The sequence below is a fragment of the Cebus imitator genome, unplaced genomic scaffold, assembly GCF_001604975.1.
Source record: "Cebus imitator isolate Cc_AM_T3 unplaced genomic scaffold, Cebus_imitator-1.0 Scaffold539, whole genome shotgun sequence".
Classification (NCBI taxonomy): Eukaryota; Metazoa; Chordata; class Mammalia; order Primates; family Cebidae; genus Cebus; species Cebus imitator.
The window spans coordinates 1,029,778-1,049,839 of record NW_016107854.1 but is presented as its reverse complement, the minus strand read 5'-3'; the positions used below and the strand labels follow the sequence as shown (position 1 = coordinate 1,049,839).

At 47.0% G+C, this 20,062-nt stretch overlaps 2 protein-coding genes across 3 annotated transcripts in view; one reads left to right on the top strand and one right to left on the bottom strand.

The window, feature by feature from the left end:
• The window catches only part of TRABD2A (TraB domain containing 2A), a 59,858-nt gene extending 50,513 nt beyond the window's left edge, over positions 1–9,345 (top strand). For both annotated transcript variants that reach the window (XM_017514955.2, XM_017514954.2), the window contains exons 6-7: positions 6,394–6,654; positions 8,912–9,345. In XM_017514955.2, the coding sequence (XP_017370444.1) occupies positions 6,394–6,654; positions 8,912–9,095 (445 nt within the window). In that variant the 3' untranslated portion in view covers positions 9,096–9,345. The remainder of the gene's footprint in view (positions 1–6,393; positions 6,655–8,911) is intronic.
• Positions 9,346–9,802: 457 nt separating this feature from the next.
• Positions 9,803–20,062, bottom strand: part of DNAH6 (dynein axonemal heavy chain 6) — a 303,318-nt gene continuing 293,058 nt past the window's right edge. Inside the window, exons 73-77 of the mRNA XM_037733599.1 lie at positions 19,391–19,576; positions 18,795–18,867; positions 17,486–17,637; positions 15,234–15,456; positions 9,803–12,070 (exon numbers count right to left, since the gene is read on the bottom strand). Of these exons, the coding sequence (XP_037589527.1) occupies positions 11,967–12,070; positions 15,234–15,456; positions 17,486–17,637; positions 18,795–18,867; positions 19,391–19,576 (738 nt within the window). The 3' untranslated portion in view covers positions 9,803–11,966. The remainder of the gene's footprint in view (positions 12,071–15,233; positions 15,457–17,485; positions 17,638–18,794; positions 18,868–19,390; positions 19,577–20,062) is intronic.

Here is a 20,062-nt window from a genome sequence, read left to right as displayed (position 1 = left end):
AATGTGGGGGACGCCTATCAGCTCCTAACATCCCCTCCATTGCTCTGGCCCCCACTCCCTCACGATCCGTGGTCAGCAGCCCCCTCTCCTGGCAGAGGTCTCAGCTGTAGCGAGAGTGCTTCAGGATGCAAATGCCTATCCCTGACAGAGGATCCAGCTGTGGTGTCTGCCCGATGATTTCCAGCCGCCCTCTTTCTCCTCAGAAGGCCCCCCTCACCACACCTTGTCTCCCTGACCCCCGTCACCCCAGAGGCTCATGCCTGGCAGAAGCCATGATTTTTCCAGTGTCCCTCTAGGCGGGAAATCTTGGACACATCCTGACGTCTCTTATCCCCACCTCTCTTCATGCCCTGTACTTAGTGTGTCAATAGTGACCGCCCTTCACAGAGCACTCCCTGACGTGGGCCTGCGCATTTCCCTCCACCAGGCCTTTGGCTTCCTCCAGTAAAGACTGGCTGGGATTTGTCCTTCCCCATTTCCGTGGCCACCGCCCCCTTCCAGGCCCTTCTCCCTCAGGTTCACTCTTCGCCCTTCTGTGGGACTAAGCTTTCCAGTGTCCCGTATTCAAACCCTCCACGGTTTTTCACTGTTCTCTTCCAAAGTCATTGTCTTTACTCGGAGGTCTTGGCACTAAGACCCTACCCTTCCCCCCGCAGGGATCTGCTGCTTGCTTCAGAAGAGCTTCCCTCCTGTTCCTGCCTCTCCACCTTTACTGATGCTACTCCTGGCACCCAGGAGCCCTCCTCTCCTCCCCTTGACCGGGGGTGGGGAATCCCACCCCTGCCTGAATCTGCTGTGCTGCAGGCTCACACTCCTTCCTGTTCTCCTTCAAGTCTGGAGGAGCCAGCCCTTAGGGGTTCTCTGCACCCTGCAGGACTGTGGGTCTTTCCTCCCACACTGGGATCTCTTTGGTCCCTTCTCAGCTCCTCCTGCTGGGCTGACTGGGCTGGGGTTCGACGTACTGTCCCTGGGGTGCTGGAGAGGGCCCTGCCTGGGGAGTGTGTGTGTGTGTGTGTGTGTGTGTGTGTGTAATGTGTTTGGTGTATGTGATGTTTGTGTGTGTGTCTGGTGTGTGATGTGTGTGGGGGTGTGTGGTGTTTGTGTGTAGGGTTTGTGTGGTGTGTATCTAGTGTGCAATCTGTATGTGTGGGGTGTATGTGTGGGTGTATGTGCATGGGAGTAGTGGGCATGTGTGTGGTGCATGTGTGTGTGGTGCATGTCTGGTGTGTGTTTGGTACATGTGTGTGAGGGGTGTGTGTGGTATATGGGGTGTGTGTGTTGTGTAGTGTGCATGTATGAGGTGCATGTCTGGTGTGTGTGTTGTGTATGTGTGTGATGTGTGTGTGGTGCATGTCTAGTGTGTGTGTATAGTGTGCATGTGTGTGTTGTGTGTGGTGCATATTTGGTGTGTGTGTTGTGTGTGCATGTGTGTGGTGCATGTCTGATGTATGTGCCGTGTATATGTGGGGTGTGTGTCGTGTATGTGGTATGTGTGGTGTGTGTGGTACGTGTGTGTGGTATATGTGGGGCATATGTGTGTGTATTGTGTGTGTTACTGGTTGTTTCTAGGCTCCCTAATTCTGCCTGTAACCCTGACGCCTGCCCTTGGGGGAAGGAAGGTCAGGAATCGATCTTTTTAGAAGCTCTCCAGGAGATTCTGATGCCCACTGAAGGCTGAGAACCAGTGTTCTCATTTCCCCAGGGAGGAAAGAACATTTATTGGTGGATCATCAGGTGGTAGCCAGGTTTATTTATTCTCAGTTAATTCTCAAAACCAGCCCGCAAGGGGAGTGTTCCTTCTCATTTACTAATGAAGAAACTGAAAGGTCACACAATTAACCAGGGCCCAGAAATAGCTCAGACCCTTCTATCTCCCAAACCTTTCCTTTCTGTCTTTCTTCTCCCACCTTTTACTTCCTAGCCTTTATGTCTTTGTTCGTGCAGTTTCCTCCGCAGGGATTCTTTCCCTACCCCCACTACCCTCAGTTCTATCAGAATCTGTGAGATCCAGCACATTGCCACACCTTTCTCCATCGCTCCAGCCTGGGTTCATCCTGTGTGTGACCCCAAGGAACCTATGATTTGTGCTTCTATAGTGGCCTTTAGCAAGAGCACTCTCTTTCTTCTAGAGCCTTCTGGACAAGGATCTAACTTTCAAAATTGGATTTCCAGAAGTATCTATCCTGGCATCTGGCACATGATGGGATCTCAAATAGGACTGATTATGTGTAACCAATATTATTGCTGGTACTGCTCACATGCATTCATTTATTCAGCCAGTGGGGGACCTGAGAGGTTTTAAGGATGAACGTGCATACAGTGGTCCCAGGTGAAGCCATGAGGGAGGATGAGGTCTCCAAAGGACAGGAAGAAGGGGCAGGGTCCCAGGAGGCTAAGGGCCCAGGAAAGTGGGTGGGGGAGAATGCCTACAATGAGGGGCTGGCAAGGAGGACCAAGGCAACGGGGGGATATCTGTGTCCTTCTTCCCCTCCTCAGCAGCCATATGGTAGTCCTTAAGGGATGATTCTGGTCATGTGGAACTGGAATCCAGGGCAGGCTGGTGTGGTTGGGGACAGGAGGGCTGCTAAGTGATGATCTAGCTTACTTCAGGCCCTGCCAGCTGCCTTAGTCTTGGGGCAGGGCCTTCAAGCTGGAGGCCCTTACCCCAATTTTTGGGGTATTGGGGAGACAGAGATGGGTGTGCATGTTGGGGTGTGGGGAGGGCAACTATCGGCCGCCACACTCCACCTGTCAGCAGGCTGGAAAACTTAGGAAATGCTCCTGAATGTGAGGCTGCCCTTCTCTGAGCAGAGAAGAGAAAGAGATGCGGTTTCTGTCGGGCTAATCTGCAGAGGGCTTAGGCAGTTCCTCCCTCCTCCCCCTGGGATAATGGATACTATGTTAGCTTTCTATCACTGCTATAACAAATAATCACAAACTCAGTGGCTTAAAACAACACAGATTCATTATTTTATACTTCTGGAGATCAAAAGTCTGACACAGGTTTCACTGGCTGAAATCAAGGTATTAGCAGGGCTGCATTCCCTTCTGGAGGCTCTAGGGAATTTGTTTTCTTTCCCTTTCCAGCTTCTAAAGTCTGCCCACATTCCTTGGCTTGTGGAGCCTTCTTCCATCTTCCAAACCAGCAACGTTGCATCTCTATAACCATTCTTCCACAGTCACACCCTCCTCTGACTGCAGAAGGATTCTCTGCTTTTAAGGGCCCGTGTGATTAGCTTGGGCACACCTGGATAATCTGGGCTACTTTCCTCATTTTAAGGTCCTTAATCACATCTTCAAAGTTCCTTTTACCGTGTACTGTAAGGTAATGTGTTCAGAGCTTCCAGGTGCTAGGTCATGAACATCTTTGGGGATCTGGAAGATGTCCCTTTGGTTACACAGTGGGGTGCTCTAAGGTTCTGGTCAGCCGTGCTAGGGTTTATACAGCTTCACTTATTCTCAGAAGACTGGGATAAGGGGGATGCATCTGAAGTAAGCATCTGCTGTGTGCTCAGCACTGTGCTTGGACCATTTTAATCCTCACAGTACTGCGGTGGGACAGGTTAGTTTTATATAAGCAGAAGAGGCTCAGAAAGGTCAGTTATCTTGCCTAAGGCTCCAAGCCTGGGCTCCTTTCCTTGTCAACCAGTGTGCTTCTTTCTTGGATACTTCCACGGAGGAGGCTGTGTGAAATGCAGGTAGGGAACAAACAGGCTATGAGCACAAGGGGGTTGTCCTATATTGTAGCCTAAATGACCATGGGCTTAAGTTTAGTTAAACTGTGAGAATCCAGACTAGCCAAAACATGATAATCTAGATCTTGGGCCTGTGGTGGGATCCAGCCCAGTGGCTCTGTGAGGGATTGGGTGTGTTCAGCAGCTGGGATTTTCTATTTGGGACAGAAGAGCAGCCACCCCTATTGACCTAGGGACTCTTAAACCCCTGTCTGAGCCCAAGTGAGCATTTGTCTGTAGGATCTCTCCCTGGAGAGATCACTAATTTATACTCTTCACATTTTCTACAATGAGAATGGATTCGATTTATGACCTGAAAAAAATCTCAACAATGAATGTTACTTAAAAATGGCACAGAATCCTTCTTGGAACCTTGTGCAGGTCAGTTTTTTCAGCCCAGTCTTCAGTTTCCTCAGTCATAAAGTAGGTGTTAGATTCCTCAGGACTCCTTAGCTCAGAAATATGAGGGAGATAAAAACCAGGAAGAGTAAAGCTAATTTCTTCCTGATCCCTACCTTCCAACTCCCACTCAGGGCCGTTAACTTGGCTCTTAAGCCCTGGCCTTGGCTACCCGGAGTTTCTGGATTGAGGTCTTTGTTGTGAGTTGAACAGAAACGAAGCTATGATTTGTCTCACTGCGAGGACCCACTGTTTCAAGCCATAAGACATAGCCCTAGTGAGTTTGAGATGATGTTCCTTGCTAAGTCAAAGCAACAGACTTTTCTTGAGTGCTTACCATGTACCAGGACCTGTTTGGGTCATATGGAGGCCAAGGATGACACAGACATCATCTCTGCCATGGGCAGAGGGCTTGGTGGGCGTGGTGCTGCCTGACCATCTGCTCTTGAAGCCTCTAGGATGACGGTCCCCAACATTTTTGGCACCAGGGACTGATTTTATGGAACATTTTTCCATGGATCGGGGAAGTGGAAGTGGTTTTGGGATGAGACTGTTTTACCTCATATCATCAGGCATCAGGCTCCTTAGAGTCTCATAAGGAGTGTGCAGCCTAGATCCCTAGCACACACAGTTCACAATAGGCGTTGTGCTCCTATGAGAATCTGATACGCCTGCTGATCTGAGAGGATGTGGAGCTCAGGTGGTAATATGGTTGCTCGTCTGCTGCTCACGTTCCGCTGTGTGGCCCAGTTCCTAACAAGCCGCAGACCAGTGCTAGTCCATGGCTTGGGGGCTGGGGACTCCTGCCCTAGGAGGCCACCTGAATCCTAGAGAGCCTTGATGGGGGCACATTCCCTTTCTAGTTTCTAGTTTCTCTGTTGTAACAGTGAAAGGATTCATTTAAGTGGCGTCACAATTATGTACCAGGCACTGTGCTGAGCTCAGGAGATCGTAATGAATATATTAAGCCTTGTCCTCCCAAGAACCTTCTAGACTATGACTTTATGTTTCTGGGGTCCTTAGTCTCAGGTTCAGAGTAGGGGCCTTTTTCAATCCTTTGCCATTTGAGGAATTCCCTTCTTTTATCTTTTTTGCCCAATGTAAATCTTTCCCTTTTTTGCTTTCCTTCTTATATACTTCGTCCCTTCCTCACACAAGGCCATTAGTACTGACTTCTCAGGCTCTGCCATGTTGTGGTTCAGAACTGAGGCCCATTCTGGCAAGGTAGATGGTTCATCATGGCTGTTTCAGAGTAATTGAGTTCTTACATGTGCTGGTCAGTGGTACTTAGATCAATGGTCGAGGAAAACCCTATACATGGCATATCCACTGCTCCCCTTCCTCAGGCAGACGGGAGCTTCAGGACCCTCACTGCCTGCCTACGTCAGAAGACAATGGGATTGACATCTAGTAGAATTCTTCTCTTTCTGCTCGCCCTCCCCTTCACCAAACCTTTGACAAAAGTTCTGTTGTTGGAAGAAACTTGGTCCTTCTAAAAGCTTATTTCTTCCCTAAAAGAAGTATTTGGTGACTATAGTCACGTTTAGGGGAAAACTAGAAGTAAGTCTGAGTTTCCTATCAGTTGTGAAAATCTCTCTTTGGGAAAGATGATTTCAGGCAGATCTGGGATTAAGTGGTTAGAAGACAGCCCTGAGAGCCCCTTCCTGAATAAAGCCCTCATGAGGGTACAGAAAGGGTTAACAGGGTTTAGGGCTACTTCAGTTGTTTAAAGCAAATGGCATTTAAGCATTTTCCATCTGTCTTTCAAAGCTTTATTGTTCACTAGCCAGAGTGGTGACATTTGCCTGTATTTGGGGCCTGAGGTGGGAGAACCACTTGAGCCCAGGAGTTTGAGGCTACAGTGATTGGGCCATGGCACTCTAGCCTGAGTGACTTAGGGAAATCTGCTCTCTAAAAAAAAAACAAACCTATAATTGTAGTGACTTCCTAGACAGGGCTGACCTGTTCACTGTTGGAAAAGTAAATACTGTATATGTAATAGTTTAAAAATCTTGGATCTTTCTCCCTAGGACTAGGGAATTTGGAGAGAGTAGGGTGAGGATATCTGAGGGGGAAAAAAGTTGTTCAAAAAAATCAATTCCCAAGGTAATTTCAAGAACCAGGTAACTTCTGCCCTCCCTGGCCAGCTTGAACTTTCAGGTTATCTGCTGTCATGAAACCCTGAAATGTAAGAGAGCTGGGGGAGGCACCATGCTGTGTGATCCTCCTCCAAATACCTCCTCCTTCCACTTATGTACAGAGGGAAGAGTAAAAAGACCTCTCCACGGCCCACTCCGTTCACCATCTTTGCTCCAAAAGTGCCCACCCCGGAAGGACTGGCATCGGAAGCCGTGTCCTCAGTGCACTCAACGCTGCCACCCCTTGTGTCCCAGCCTGGAAGTGCCGACCTGCCTGGTGAGGCCGTGCAGAAGTTCCAGAAGAAGCGGAGGCGGCCACAGCGGAGGCAGCGACTCCGGCAATTCAGCGATCTGTGGGTCCGCATGGAGGAGAGGTCAGGCAGGTAGGTTGAGTCGGGTTGGCATCACCTTTACTCTGGTGAGCAGACCCAGGAATGCCTCTCACACTGGTTGTGATGGGCAAGGGTGAGGTCTTTCTTTTTTGTGAGTTGAACAGAAACAAAGCTATGATTTGTCTGTGAGGATGTGCTGTTTCAAGCCATAGAACATACCCCTAGTGAGTTTAAGACCATGCTCCTTGCTAAGTCAAAGCAACAGATTTTTCTTGAGTGTCTGCCATGTACCAGGACCTGTTTGGGTCATATGGAGGCCAAGGATGACACAGACGTAGTCTCTGCCATGGGCAGAGGGCTTGGTGGGCATGGTGCTGCCTGACCATCTGCTCTTGAAGCCTCTAGGACATGGTCTCCAACCTTTTTGGCACCAGGGACTGATTTCGTGGAAGAAAATTTTTCCACGGATCTGGGAGTGGGGGATGGTTTTGGGATGAAACTCTTCCACCTCATACCGTCATGACACAGATGTAGTTTCCTCATGACCCCATGCACCCTTTTTCTGTCCCCTGTGACCAAAGCGAATCCAGATTTACGGTAGCTGCTTCAAGCCAGGGCAAGGGTAACATGTTTATGCTTGTTAAAGGGCAAGTCTGGGGGTAGGATGAATCTGTTAAAAGTGGAAGGGGTCTGGAAAAGTTGCAAAGAACTTGATTTTTCAGATCTTTCTCCACGGTAGATTCAGGGAGAATGCCATAGATTTGCAGAGCTCGAAGCAGCTCAATAGGAGTGGGTGTGTTTAACCCCCACATTGTAAGGGAAGGCTTGTGACCCTACACTGAAAGTAGTCTCAGAAATGGCTGGGGAGGAGATTGGAGGCAGAGAGACGAGCCTGAGTCTGCAGGGCACAAGACATCTGGAAGAACTGCCCCAGAGAGGCTGGGAGCAGGAATCCAATTAAATTAATCTCAGGCTTATTGAGTCCGTCCTTTGTGCCTCCTGTTGTGTTGGGTACTGTCTGTGTGGGGCCAACCAGACACGGGCCTTGCCATCATGGAACTTGCAGTCTGGTGAGGAAGATGAATTTTTGAGTGGATAATCTGCAATGGAAGTGTAAGGTGCTATGGGTGTGTGTGTGGTGCATACATATGTGTGCGTGTGTGTGTGTGTGTGTGTGTGTGTGTGTGTGTGTGTGTGTGTTGGAGGTTACTACTTAGGGTCAAGGGTCAGGAAAGTCTTCCCTTGAGGAAGCATCCTTTTGGCTTATCCTGAGTAGAAGCCAAACTGGAACCTTGTGAATAGAGCTTCTGAGTCTGAATCACTAGATTTAGAGATCCAGTGCTTACACAGGTGTTTAATAAATGTAGAATGCATGAGTAAATGAGTGAACAACTGAATAGGGAAGGGGAAGGGTTGAGGGCAGAGGTAACAATGTGAAAGCCTGGCTGGAGGGAACGATTGTGTTAAAGAAGCCAAGATAAAGTAATTCTGGCTGGAGCCTGGGAAGTAAAGGAGTAGTGAGGTGAGATGTGTCCAGAGAGGTAAACAGGGAGGGAAGTAGGGACACACTGAAAGGTTTGAAGCAGGCATGTGATATGCTGTGTGATTTGCATTTTAAACAGACAGAAGCTGGCAGCCAGATGGGACCTGGAGAATGCGGACAGCTTCTCATGGTGTTCATGTCCCAGGGTGACTCACGAACCATCCTCCACTGATGCAGGAATAAATGGACCTGTTTAGTACTTTTTCAAACAGGGCCATTTCCTTTAAGGTGGCCACGGAGTTGGGCACTTTATACCTCAGCTGAGCTGAAAGATCTGGGTGAGCCTGAGATCACGGGCCACAACTTGTACTGTCTTGACCCAGTATACCTACATGTTGTGCACATCAGGCCTGGACTTGGGCAGGTGAGAGAGGCAGAGACCCAGGGAGGAATCTGCATGGTCTGGCTCTGCCTCTGTGGTGGCCAGTGAGGAAAGTCCCTGCCTAAGATTGCCCAGAGGCTAATAATTAGCAAACTTTGAATTGGGCCTTATACCAAGACTTTCAATAATCTTTGAATGAAGAACCAAATCGCCAGGGACAGTTTGCCAGTCTGCTGGTCTTAATATCCTCTGCCATTGGGTTTTCTGGTAGCAGTGGCCAAAGGCATGAAAGAGGGCCAGAGATACAGGAAGCCTATTAACATACTAATACCCATTCCTGTCTTTTAGGAGGGAGATGAAGAGAAGCTGTGTGGGCATTTGGGGGCCTTGGAGTGTGCAGTGGTTTCTGCTGTGCTTTCAGACCCTTTCTCTTTGCTTCCTAGTGACATGGTCCCACAACTCCAGGTCCCTGTCCTGGACAGGCACATCTCCACTGAGCTGCGGCTCCCTCGCCATGGGCATTCCCACCACAGCCAGATGGTGGCCAGCAGTGCCTGCCTGTCTCTCTGGACTCCTGTGTTCTGGGTGCTGGTGCTGGCTTTCCAAACAGAGACACCCCTGCTGTAATGACTGGAAGCACCAGGCTAAGACCCTGATCCCTTGGACTTGAAGGATGGCCTTTCCTGTACTCCACACTCTGGTATAGCCTTGATGGGCCCAATCCAGGAGAGACTTCTCCTGAAAAAGAAGCCCAGTGTTGATTCTTCTCTTTCCAAGGAATGTGGCTTCGGGTTATCCAACTTTAGGGGGAGGTGTACAGTTTCGTAACATAATGAGTTGTGTGAAAATAAATTATAAATGAGTTGTATGAAAATAATTAAATACCTTTTTTGTGTGTAGACTTTTATTCATGATGTGTATATATCAGGCAGACAACTTCTTCTCTCACACCCTCTGAATCCTTTCACTCCCTCCCCCGAGGCTCTGCACTTCTCAGCTACAGCTCTGATCCCTTTGGGCCCTGGCTTTGGATCCTGACCCTTCCTTCTTTCTGCTCCCTTTCTTTGTGTCGCTCTTGGTTCTGGATGCAGGGGAGTTGGTAGGGCCATGGAACCTGTGGTCTGTACCTCTCTATTCAAGCTCTGGTGAATAGGGTACTCCCTGTGCCCTGAGAGAAGCGTTCATTTTGTGTAATGTGTGTGTCTCACTGACATGCTGGAGGATGGGTAGGGGAGCGGGGGTAGGCTTTGTCAGAGGTGCTGTGTAAGAAAGTTTTTTTTTTTAATCGACACAAATTGAGCCATTTAAATAAAAAGCTAGTCCAAATAAGGGTCTCATTCTATAAAGATTAAATCATTTCCAAATCACAGTGAAAGAAACATGAGTAATTAACCAATTTTGTTTTCTACTATGTGCCTTGGAGATACCTCACTAAAATTTGGTATCTGACACAACAGAATAACATTTGCAGAATGTAATATGGTAGTGACAGGACTGAGGTTGTTTGTATAGACTATTAAATGGTTACATCTTAATTATTTATATAGAATATTGGTCCAATAACATAAAAATAGAGAACAGCATCTAGAAATTTATCTCATTCAATGTTCAGAGATAAAAGAGTTAACCATCCTAAGAAAGCGGTTTTCATACTGCTCCCAATCCCTATCTTATTTATTATTTACATGTTTGTTGTTAATGTTTTTCCTAAATAAAAATCTTATTGGGACTCTCTCTATAAAATGTGTAAGAGTGAAAATTCCCCAGTTGCATCTGAAATGGGAGCTTTTAACCCTGCCCAGGTGATTTCCCTCCCCTAACCACCAGGGTTCCAGATCAGGGTCCTACCTGTGGCAGGCTTCCTTTATGGTCCTGGGCCTCTGAGTAGCCCACAAAAATTCCGGGCAGAAGGTCTGTCCAGGATTGGGTGCGGCCAATAAGAAGTAGCTGTATTTGTCCTCTGACCTGGTTTAGGGTAAGGCTGATTGCCTGGGTTTGTTGCTCTGGCTTCCTTTCCTTTTCGGAGGCATTTGTGGGTTCATGCTCAGTTATTTCCAGGGCCCAGAACATCTCTGTGGCCTTATTGAAAGAGTGGTGCGATGGCACTCAGGACCCGTGTCCATCACTTTGGTTCCATTCTGCACCACCTGTATTGCAGGTGTAGGTGGGCAAAAACTCCCAAATCCTCTTGCTGCTATGATTAATTCTCCTAATGAGATACACTCATGGGATATTTGGAAAATAAAAGTGAGCAGAGGGTCTTTTTCTTGAGAAGGGGCATGGTTATGTGCAGGCTGCAGCAGACACAAGTTTGTGCGGTGGCCAGTTCTCTGCAGCCCCCTCTTCCCCTGCTTTAGTGTGGAGTAGCTGCAAGCTTGGCACGGTTTTTCCTTCAGGGCTCCCACCCTGGAGTACAGATGCTGTGATGCCTGATACCAGCTCTTTGACTTCTGCAGTGGCAGCCGTTCCTGAAACCATGTTAGTACCTATTTCTGCTTGAAACACCAAGAGTAGTTTCTGATTTGTGCACTGATTTCTGGTAAAAGTGGTGTTCCCTGCTTCTCTGTGACTTGAGTCTGTTCTTAACTTTGATAGGTATGGGGATAAAGTGGGGAGGCAGAGATAAACTGGGAGGGTAGGATCACTCTGGCTGACCCTGTTCCTCCAATTCTTTGTAAGAGGGTGGTGTGGTTCCCATCAAGGGCTCAATCCTAGCTGGGTGATTCCCTTGCTTTTTGGGTCACATTATGGCCAAGGAAGCAGGCAGACCATTACAGGCAGGGCTGACACAAGACGGTTTGTCACAGTGGCTGCTCCATTTTAGAACTGACCCACCAACCTCTGCTTTTGAGGTGGCAGAGGCTCCAGTGCACCTGGCTGGGACTTGGTTAGTTTTCACACAGATTCATACTGAAGTGGAAGGGGAAAATCCTCCATCCTTGGGCAGGACTGGCCTGCCCTCTTGTGAAAGCACAGGCTCTTCCAAGGATTGTGATGTAGCCCCATGGAACAGGGAACTGACATCTCGAGCCGACCTCTTATCCTGCTCCTTTGCCCTACAGTTGTGCCCGCTGCATCAACCTCCCATACACTGGACTCTGAGAGCCTTAATCTAGTCTAGAAATGGAAGCACCCGGGATCTTTTCAATCAGGGTGAAGAGGAAAGAAGCCTGTGTGAGGAAGCGAGTGCTGAGTCCTGACTCCTTCTGGGGGTCCCAGAAGGTAACTGATGGGAAGCTGCCTGGCTCTCACTTAGGGTGGGGGAGCAGGCTTACTAGGTGGGTGCTGAATCTGCTGCCTCTACATAAGAGCTTGGATTGCCGACAGAAAGAACTCAAAACACTTTAAGGTCATAAGAGAAATAAAAGTCATACTTAATACCTTTAAGTCAAATCAGAATTAACACCATTTTGCTCACATAGAAATTATTCAAACCTTTCTCCCCCATTAGGAAAGATGTCTGGCCTGGTTCTTTTTCGGTGCTGAGGTGGCACCTTCTCACTCACTCAGCTGGCAGAGCAAAGCTGATCCCTTGGCAATCCAGTAGTCTTTGGACCGCTTGGAGGGTAAGAGGATGGTTACCACAAAGTTGGTTGAATGCCCTAGTTGAGGATACAGGAAAAAAAGGGTTGTTACTTAGAGAATAGCTTCCACATACACAGAGAGAGGCTACTAAGAGTCAAGACATCTGGGTTACAGGCCTGACTGCCCTAAGGATGTTGGACAAATAGTCCTTTATGGGTCTGTTTTATGCTCTATAAAATGAAGATTTTAGAACAAATAATTCTTTAGGACTCGTCCAGCTTAGACTTCACAGAACTTTTTTTTTTTGAGACAGGGTCTCACTCTATCACCCAGGCTGGAGTGCAGTGGTGTGATCTCAGCTTGCTGCAACCTCTGCCTTCCTGGGTCCAAGTGATTCTCCTACCTTGGCCTCTTGAGTAGCTAGGACTATAGGCGCATATCACCATGCCCGGCTAATTTTTATATTTTTAGTAGAGATGGGGTTTCACCAGTTGGCCAGGCTGGTCTCAAACGGCTAGCCTCAAATACCTGCCTTGGCCTCCCAAAGTGCTGGGATTATAGGCATGAGCCACCACTACCAGCCTAATAATTTATTAAGAACCAGGATTCAAAGGAGTTTCATATCTGGCAACAGTGATGTTTCTCTTAAATCTGTCAATTGGTAGGTTTCCCTCTGCTTCTTTTGCTGCCCCCTTGTAATATATTTGTTGAAACAACCAAACTGTTTGTCCTGCTAAGTTTCCCAGAATCTGGATTTTGATGGCAGCATTGCTGTGGTGATTTTAAATATATTCCTCTCTTCCTTTAATGGGTGGTTAGATCTAGAGGCATGACTACATTCAGGTTTGAGGGTTTTTTTTTTTTTTTTTTGATAGGGTCTCATTGTTTTGTCCAGGCTGGAGTGCAGTGGTGTGATTATGGCTAACTGCAGACTTGAACTTCTCGAATCAAGCGATCCTTCTGCCTCAGTCTCCCAAGCATGCTAATTTTTGTATTTTTTGTAGAGACGGGGTCTCGCCATCTTGCCCAGGCTGGCAGGTTTGAGTTTTAAGAATACTTCTTAGGTCGTATGTACTTCTGTCAGGAAGCACATTGTGTCTGATTGCCTTTCTTTTTTGGAATATTAGTGGCCATTGATGACTACTATATAGGACTACCCCTCCTTTAAATAGCTGAAAAAAGAGTTTCTGCTGATCCTTGTACAAAATGGGGTTTCTGTCACAGTTTCGGATAAGGTTAGGTTGTTGGTCCCCTCTCCTTACTGATTTGTAAGAATTCCTTATGCCAGGCTTCTATAGTTCAGATGTTTGATCCCTCCAAATCTCATGTTCAAGTTGATCCCCAATGTTGGAGATGGGGCTTAATGGAAGGTGTTTGGGTGATGGGGGTCAGATCCCTCATGAGTAGATTAATACTCCTTGGGATGGAGGGGTGAGTTGTCACTTTATTAGTTCTTGTGGGAGCTGCTTGTTAAAGAGTCTGGCGCCTCCCTCCCATCTTGCTTGCTTCCTCTCTCGCCATGGGATTGTTAGACACCAGCTCCCCTTCGCCTTCTGCTATGAGTGGAAACAGCCTGAAGCCCTCAGCAGAGCAAATGCTGGCATCGTGCCTCTTTTATAGCCTGTGGAACCACGAGCCAAATAAACTTTTCTTTAAAGTTACCCAGCCTCAGGTATTCCTTTATAGAAACACAAACAAACCAAGACAGTTGGATTTTTTTTTTTTTTTCAATTGAGATGGGAGTCTCACTAGGTTGCCCAAGCTGGTGTTGAACTCTTGGGCTCAAGTGATCCTCCCACCTCAGCCTCCTAAGTAGCTGTGACTATAGGCACATGATACCACACCCGGCTAGACAGTTGGATTTTTTTCAAAACAGAAGGTCAGTGATGATTAATTTAGAGCCTTTGTGTGTTCCAAACTGTCTCTATTCCCTTCCCTTTGGAAGATGGTTTGGTTGCGTTTTGAATTCTGCTTCAAAGATATTTTCTCTCAACCCTTCGAAGATGGTTCTCCATGATCTTCTTATGTGCACTGTGGATAATGAGAGTTGACTGATGTCAATCTGATTCTTATTCTCTGGGATTTCAGTTCCAGCATATATTATACATTGTCTTTTCTCTTTGGTTGTTTTGAGAATTTTTTCTTTTTTTTTGTCTCTGAGTATCACTTTGGTATGTCTAGGTTTCTTTGAAGATTTGATTATTTGTTGTATGTTGCTAAAAATCATCCCTTCCACTTCGTAAGACCTCATAATCTAAGCATTCAAGTGTTTCTTTAGTTTTGGGAAATTACCAGCCATTATCTTTTTTCAAACATTCTCGCTCCTCCATTCTTTACTTTCTCCTTCCAGGTTGCCTAACTAGAAAAATGTTGCAAATCCTGGCTCCTTCTACAGGGTCACTTCTTTCTCCCTCTCATTGTGCTGTATTCAAGGGGATTTCCCTGGCTCATTTTCTTTGCTCATGCTTCAGCTGTCACCTTGGTGTAAATGTTGAGGTAGCTTTCTTTCTGTCTGGTCTCTTTTTTCAGGGCTGTATATCAGTTTCAGATCCACTCAGTTTTGCATCAGGGCTTTCCATTTATTTGTTTGTTTACTTATTTATGATGGCGTTTTTGCTCTTGTTACCCAGGCTGGACTGCAGTGGCATAATCTTGACTCACTGTAACCTCTGCCTCCAGGTTCAAGCGATTCTCCTGCCTCAGCCACTCCAGTAGCTGGGAATATAGGTGCCTGCAACCAAGCCCGGCTAATTTTTTGTGTTTAGTAGAGACAGAGTTTCACCATGTTGATCAGGCTGGTCTTTAACTCCTGACCTCAGGTGATCCACCTGCCCCAGCCTCCCAAAGTGCTGGGATTACAGGCGTGAGCCACCTTGCCCGGCCTATTCATTTATTTTAAAATCTCTTTCATGGTGAGTAAAAATGGATTTGGTGGAGAAAAGGAGATTTTAGTGTCTATTCAGGCCACCACTTTAAAAATGGAAGTCTCTACTTGTTAAGCTCTATTTTCTACTCGTTAGATTCTAATAGAAGCAAAAATTAATTTATAATATCAATCTACACTCAGAACAAATAGAATTTACAATTACACTTATGAATTTTGTATGTTTTAGATGGCTTCATTTTAAGTCTAGTTAATTGGCCCAAGGGAGATCTTGGGCCAATTACAGCTTAGTGTTTGGACTTGGATTGAAGATTGTATTCGGTCATTATTTGAACTAATCTTAAGACCATCCTCACCTGTGGTTGAGAGTGTCCCTGCCCGGGCCCCTGTTTTATAAAGTGGGGAGTGGTAAAGTGTTGGGCTTGGCTCATAATTTTGTTGTGGTTCAAAATGCACCACAGGCAGCATTGGATTCATCTGTCCGGGCAATGCATCTTCTATCACCATCTCCTTATCATCCCAACGAGAAGCATCCATGAACATCCCATGAACAAGAACACCATCCTCAGGAGAGGGCAACTGAAAGATACCCACAAGTTTCAAAGTGAGAGCGGGAAAGGGAGCAGCAGGTGTGGCTCATTTCCTGTATCCCATATCCTCACTGGGTAATTCTAAACAACACTCTATACATTGCTATTATTATTCACATTTTAGAGAGGGCAATCCTGAGGCTCTGAGAGGCAAAAAATGTAATAATAATGTAATGACTTTTCCCCTTTTCATGGGAAGTGGGTAAGAGGGCTGCGATTATCATCTGTTATTCTTAGCAAGGTTTTTCAAGGATTTGGATGCCCTCCTAGAAGACAGATTATATATCTGCGATAATATTTGCAGAGTGCCTATGGAAAATTCCTTTTTGTTTTCTCTCTTTTTAAAAAATTGTGCTTACTTTTTAATGTTTCTATTAAATAACAAAGAGCGAGAGTGAGAGACCCAGCCCATCAGAGTCCTGTGATTGGATGTCTCTCCTGGTGCACAATTTTTTTTTTGCCAATTGTGGGCATCTGTGTCATCCTTCCTCAAACACTGAGTGGATTTGGCCAGTTCTGGCCCCAGGTCTTTGGATAATTGGAGCCTCACGTCTGTAAGCAGAGGACTAAGCAGTGTGGATAATATGTAGTGCATTTTATAATGAATAAAAGGATGGTAAACTAAATTCTTTTTAGCTGGTCTTTGCTTTTTCGTGTCCTAAACTTTCTGTTTCTTGGGTGCAGCAGGGTGGGCCTTCCTGTTTTTGGGCTGCCACATATGTTTATGCAGGTTTGCCTGAAAGCTATCCTGCTACCTACTGCGTGTCCAGCATCTGGGCATCCACCCACAGGGATCAACTTTTCCTATGCTGCACCAAGGCAACAAATGGGCTGCCAGTGGCCTTGCCTGTTTGTAACAGAGATAGAGCTGTGTTTAGACCAGTACATGCGCTGGTCACATGACATTGGCTATTTCACTTACACCACACTACTGGCCTGTCTCCTGGTCTGTTGGTGGCAGACATTTGCTAGGTGGGTCAGGAGGCAGGCCAGCTAGACAGTCTGAGGTCTCCCCAGATCTCAGAGATTGTAAGGCATTGTCATGGCTCAGCACATATGACCCAAGCAGAGACATGGTATGAAATGAGATGGGGTGGAGGGACAGAGCCCTGGTGGTCACTGTAAACTTCTGTCTGTCAGAATCAGCTTCTGCAGCAGGTGGAGTGTGCTGGGCACAGGCCAGGGCAGCCTCCTGGAAGGCTCTGGTAGGGGCTTTTATGTGGGTGCTGCTTTGCCTTCCTGCAGCCTCAAGTTTTGCTGACATGGGCCTGGGACACCCTCCTCTTAAGACAAGAAGGGTCTTAAAATAATAAGAGGTACAGACATGTTAGCAATTGCTCCAGCACACATAGCTAGTAAAGGTGTCAGAATTCAAACTCAGGCTTGTCTAGTTTTTTCTTTCTCTCTCTCTCTCTTTTTTTTTTTTTTTTTAGTTGGAGTTTTGCTCTTGTTTCTCAGGCTGGAGTGCAATGGTGTGATTTCAGCTCACTGCAACCTTTGCCTCTCAGATTCAAGCGATTCTCCTGCCTCAGCTTCCCCAGTAGCTGGGATTACAGGCATGTGCCACCATGTCCAGCTAATTTGATATTTTTAGTAGAGATGGGGTTTCTCTATGTTGGTCAGGCTGGTCTTGAACTCCCAACCTCAGATGATCCGCCCGCCTTGGCCTCCCAAAGTGCTGGGATTACAGGCATGAGCCACTGCGCCTGGCCTGTTTGTCTAGTTTTTAAACCCTTGCTTTTAACCTCTTGCTATATTGCTTCTGTAAGAGGTAGAAGGTTATTATAGTAGCTAAAAAATATTGCTTTGAAAATATTTCTATAAATCAGACTAGTTTAGGCAGTTCCTATCTGGTCACTGCTAACTGGGGAGCTTATCTTGGAGGTGTGATGGCTACCTTGCTCTCTTGCTCCTGTTAATTGGAGGTGGTGGGGGAGTGGGACATGGGAGGTTGTCTGAAATCTTCAAGGACAGTGGGATAAAGCTGCTTTGCCATTAACAGCCAGGTAGGACAATACCTCCATGTCCATGGGCAGTTCTTGTCCAAATTGCACTGTCTTGGCAGCTTCTATCACTGCAGCTTGATCCCGATAGGTGGGAATTATGTTGTATTTGAAACTCAGCTCATCTATAGGCAAATTGTATTTTCGAGCATGATTTTGAAGAGTTCCTGTAATTATGAAAATCAGAAAGCTGGGTTTAAACAACACTGCTACTCTCCAGGCACTAACCCCCTTCACCCCAACCAGGCTGCCCTGTCATTAGAGAGCCTTCCCACCATAGAGAAGACCCAACTCTTAACACTTTAATCGGAGTGAGTTCATGGGGTCAGGAAGCATGCGGGTCATGTTGGGAGGTAAGGGCCCAAGGGATGGACAAACTCTGGTCCTGGTTGAGAAGGGAGGGAAGAAGGCCAGTCTGCAGTGCACTGCCCTGCCATGTGGGAGACAAACCAGTGAGGCAGTTTCAGAGCCCAATCTCACTAACTTTAGGATTTTGCCCTGTTTGTTTTATATGGGCTGTTTAATAGGTATTAAGAATGAGAGAGGTGCTGTGCGTGGGGGCTCACGCCTGTGATCCCAGCACTTTGGGAGGCCAAGGCGGGTGGATCAGGAGGTCAAGAGATCAAGACCATCCTGGCCAACATGGTGAAACCTTGTCTCTACTAAAAATACAAAAATTAGCTGGGCATGGTGGCGTGCACCTGTAGTCCCAGCTACTTGGGAGGCTGAGGCAGGAGAATCACTTGAACCCAGGAGGTGGAGGTTGCAGTGAGCTGAGATCATACCACTGCACTCCAGCCTGGTGACAGAGCAAGACTCCATCTCCAANAAAAAAAAAAAAAAAAAGAATGACAGAGATGAAGGGCTTGGCTAATTAGCACTGAGTTGCTAACAGGCTCTAGCCCCATCTGAGGCTCTCTAGCCAGCTTCCCCAAGGGCCGATGGAGGCACATAAGAAAATTTCTTAGAGGGAAGGAAGCTGCTCACAGCTGGGGCCTGAGCAGGTGGATAGCACTTGGTGCCCCCGAGAGTGGGTCACATGGGGAACTGAGGCATACTCTGTGTGTTCATGGAGGCAGCAGTGCCTGCACTTATGTAACCTGAGAGGGGCAGGGATTAGATTGCTGGGGAACATCTGCCATTTCTGCCATCTTTCCTCTACCCCCAACAAGTGAGGAAGAGCAGGACCTTGTTGGATTGCCCTAAGATCAATATCCTCACTATTAGAGCATTAGCAGCCATACCATTTCCCCAGTACCTCAAAACCCTGTGTATGACAAGTCATGCCTTTCCTGCGGGGTTTTTCTAGGAAAAGCACTGGTACCTGTTAGAAATCCTTGAGGAAAGAAGAAACCGGAGATCCAGTAGGACTTAGGCTGTCCTCTTTTGAGCCACAACTGAAGGAGAAACATACTCATAATAAATATTATTTCTGGGATAGCATTTGTCTTCTAAAGCAAAGTCCTATTTGGGGAGAGCTTCTCAGGAGGCAGAATCTAAAGCAGCCCTGAGTTAGTCACCGCCCCCACTTCACTGCCTGTCCCGTTCCTCTTCCTGTTCTGCCAGAATGATGACTGCAGACCCAGAGCCTGGTTATTGTGGGATATGTGAGAGGGAGACAGCAGCAAAGTTGTCTGGGGTTTGGACTCATCTCAGTTGGTCTATACCTCACTGTGGGGTCCCATGAACTAGAGCTGAAACCCCAAGGATGCCTGGAATTGAAATGGAATGTGGGGATGAGTGCCTAGGGCAAATCATATAATCAGTGTAAGACTTAAGTGATATCATTCTGGACATTTCTGTTTCTCTGGGCTCAGACTATCCAACAGTGACTGGATACCTTCAGTCAGAGCTTCCTAGGGACCTTATGCCAGCTATGCCATCATATTCATCAAACCCCAGTGAAGGGAATTTTCTTACATCCACAAATGAGGTCCTCAGGATAAGGTCTTTGACCCACGATCCTAGTGGCTTCAGGGATGGGTAGGCTGTGTTGGACCACAGAGCGGGAACCTGGTTGTTGAGGAAACTGTTATATACTTTTTCCATTTCTTCAGACATCACCACCAATCCAGCAATGGCTTTGTTGAGTGTTTCCAGAGAAGTCTGAAAGAACAAAAAAGGGATTTAAGGTGCTGGTGGCCTTCACAGATGTCATTATCTAGTCAATGACACACATTCATGGCAGCAGGGGCTACCTTGCCAGGAGGTGCCACTTGCTGGGTTCTATCCTCTTTGTACACTGTCTGCTGGGCCAGACCCTCCAATATCTCCTGCATTATTACAATATATGACTGTTGCGATGTAGCACTTGAGGGTGGCAGTTGGTAGCAGAATCCAATGCAGTGGAAAGAAGGAAGCAGAAATGTCTCCTGAAGCCTGGAGAAGTGGCTGTGAGACTGTCCAGCACTCCTCGAGGCCGAAAGAAAAATGGGCCCGACTGTGATTTGGGAACCAAAGAGCGTGAGGAAGTGGGGGAGATGGTGAGTGAGAACCACCTCAGGCCACTACTCATTTCTGCTCAGGGGGTTCCCCCAACCCCGAGAGTTAGAGCAGAAAAAAGATATTCTTTTTTTTTTTTTTTTTTTTTTT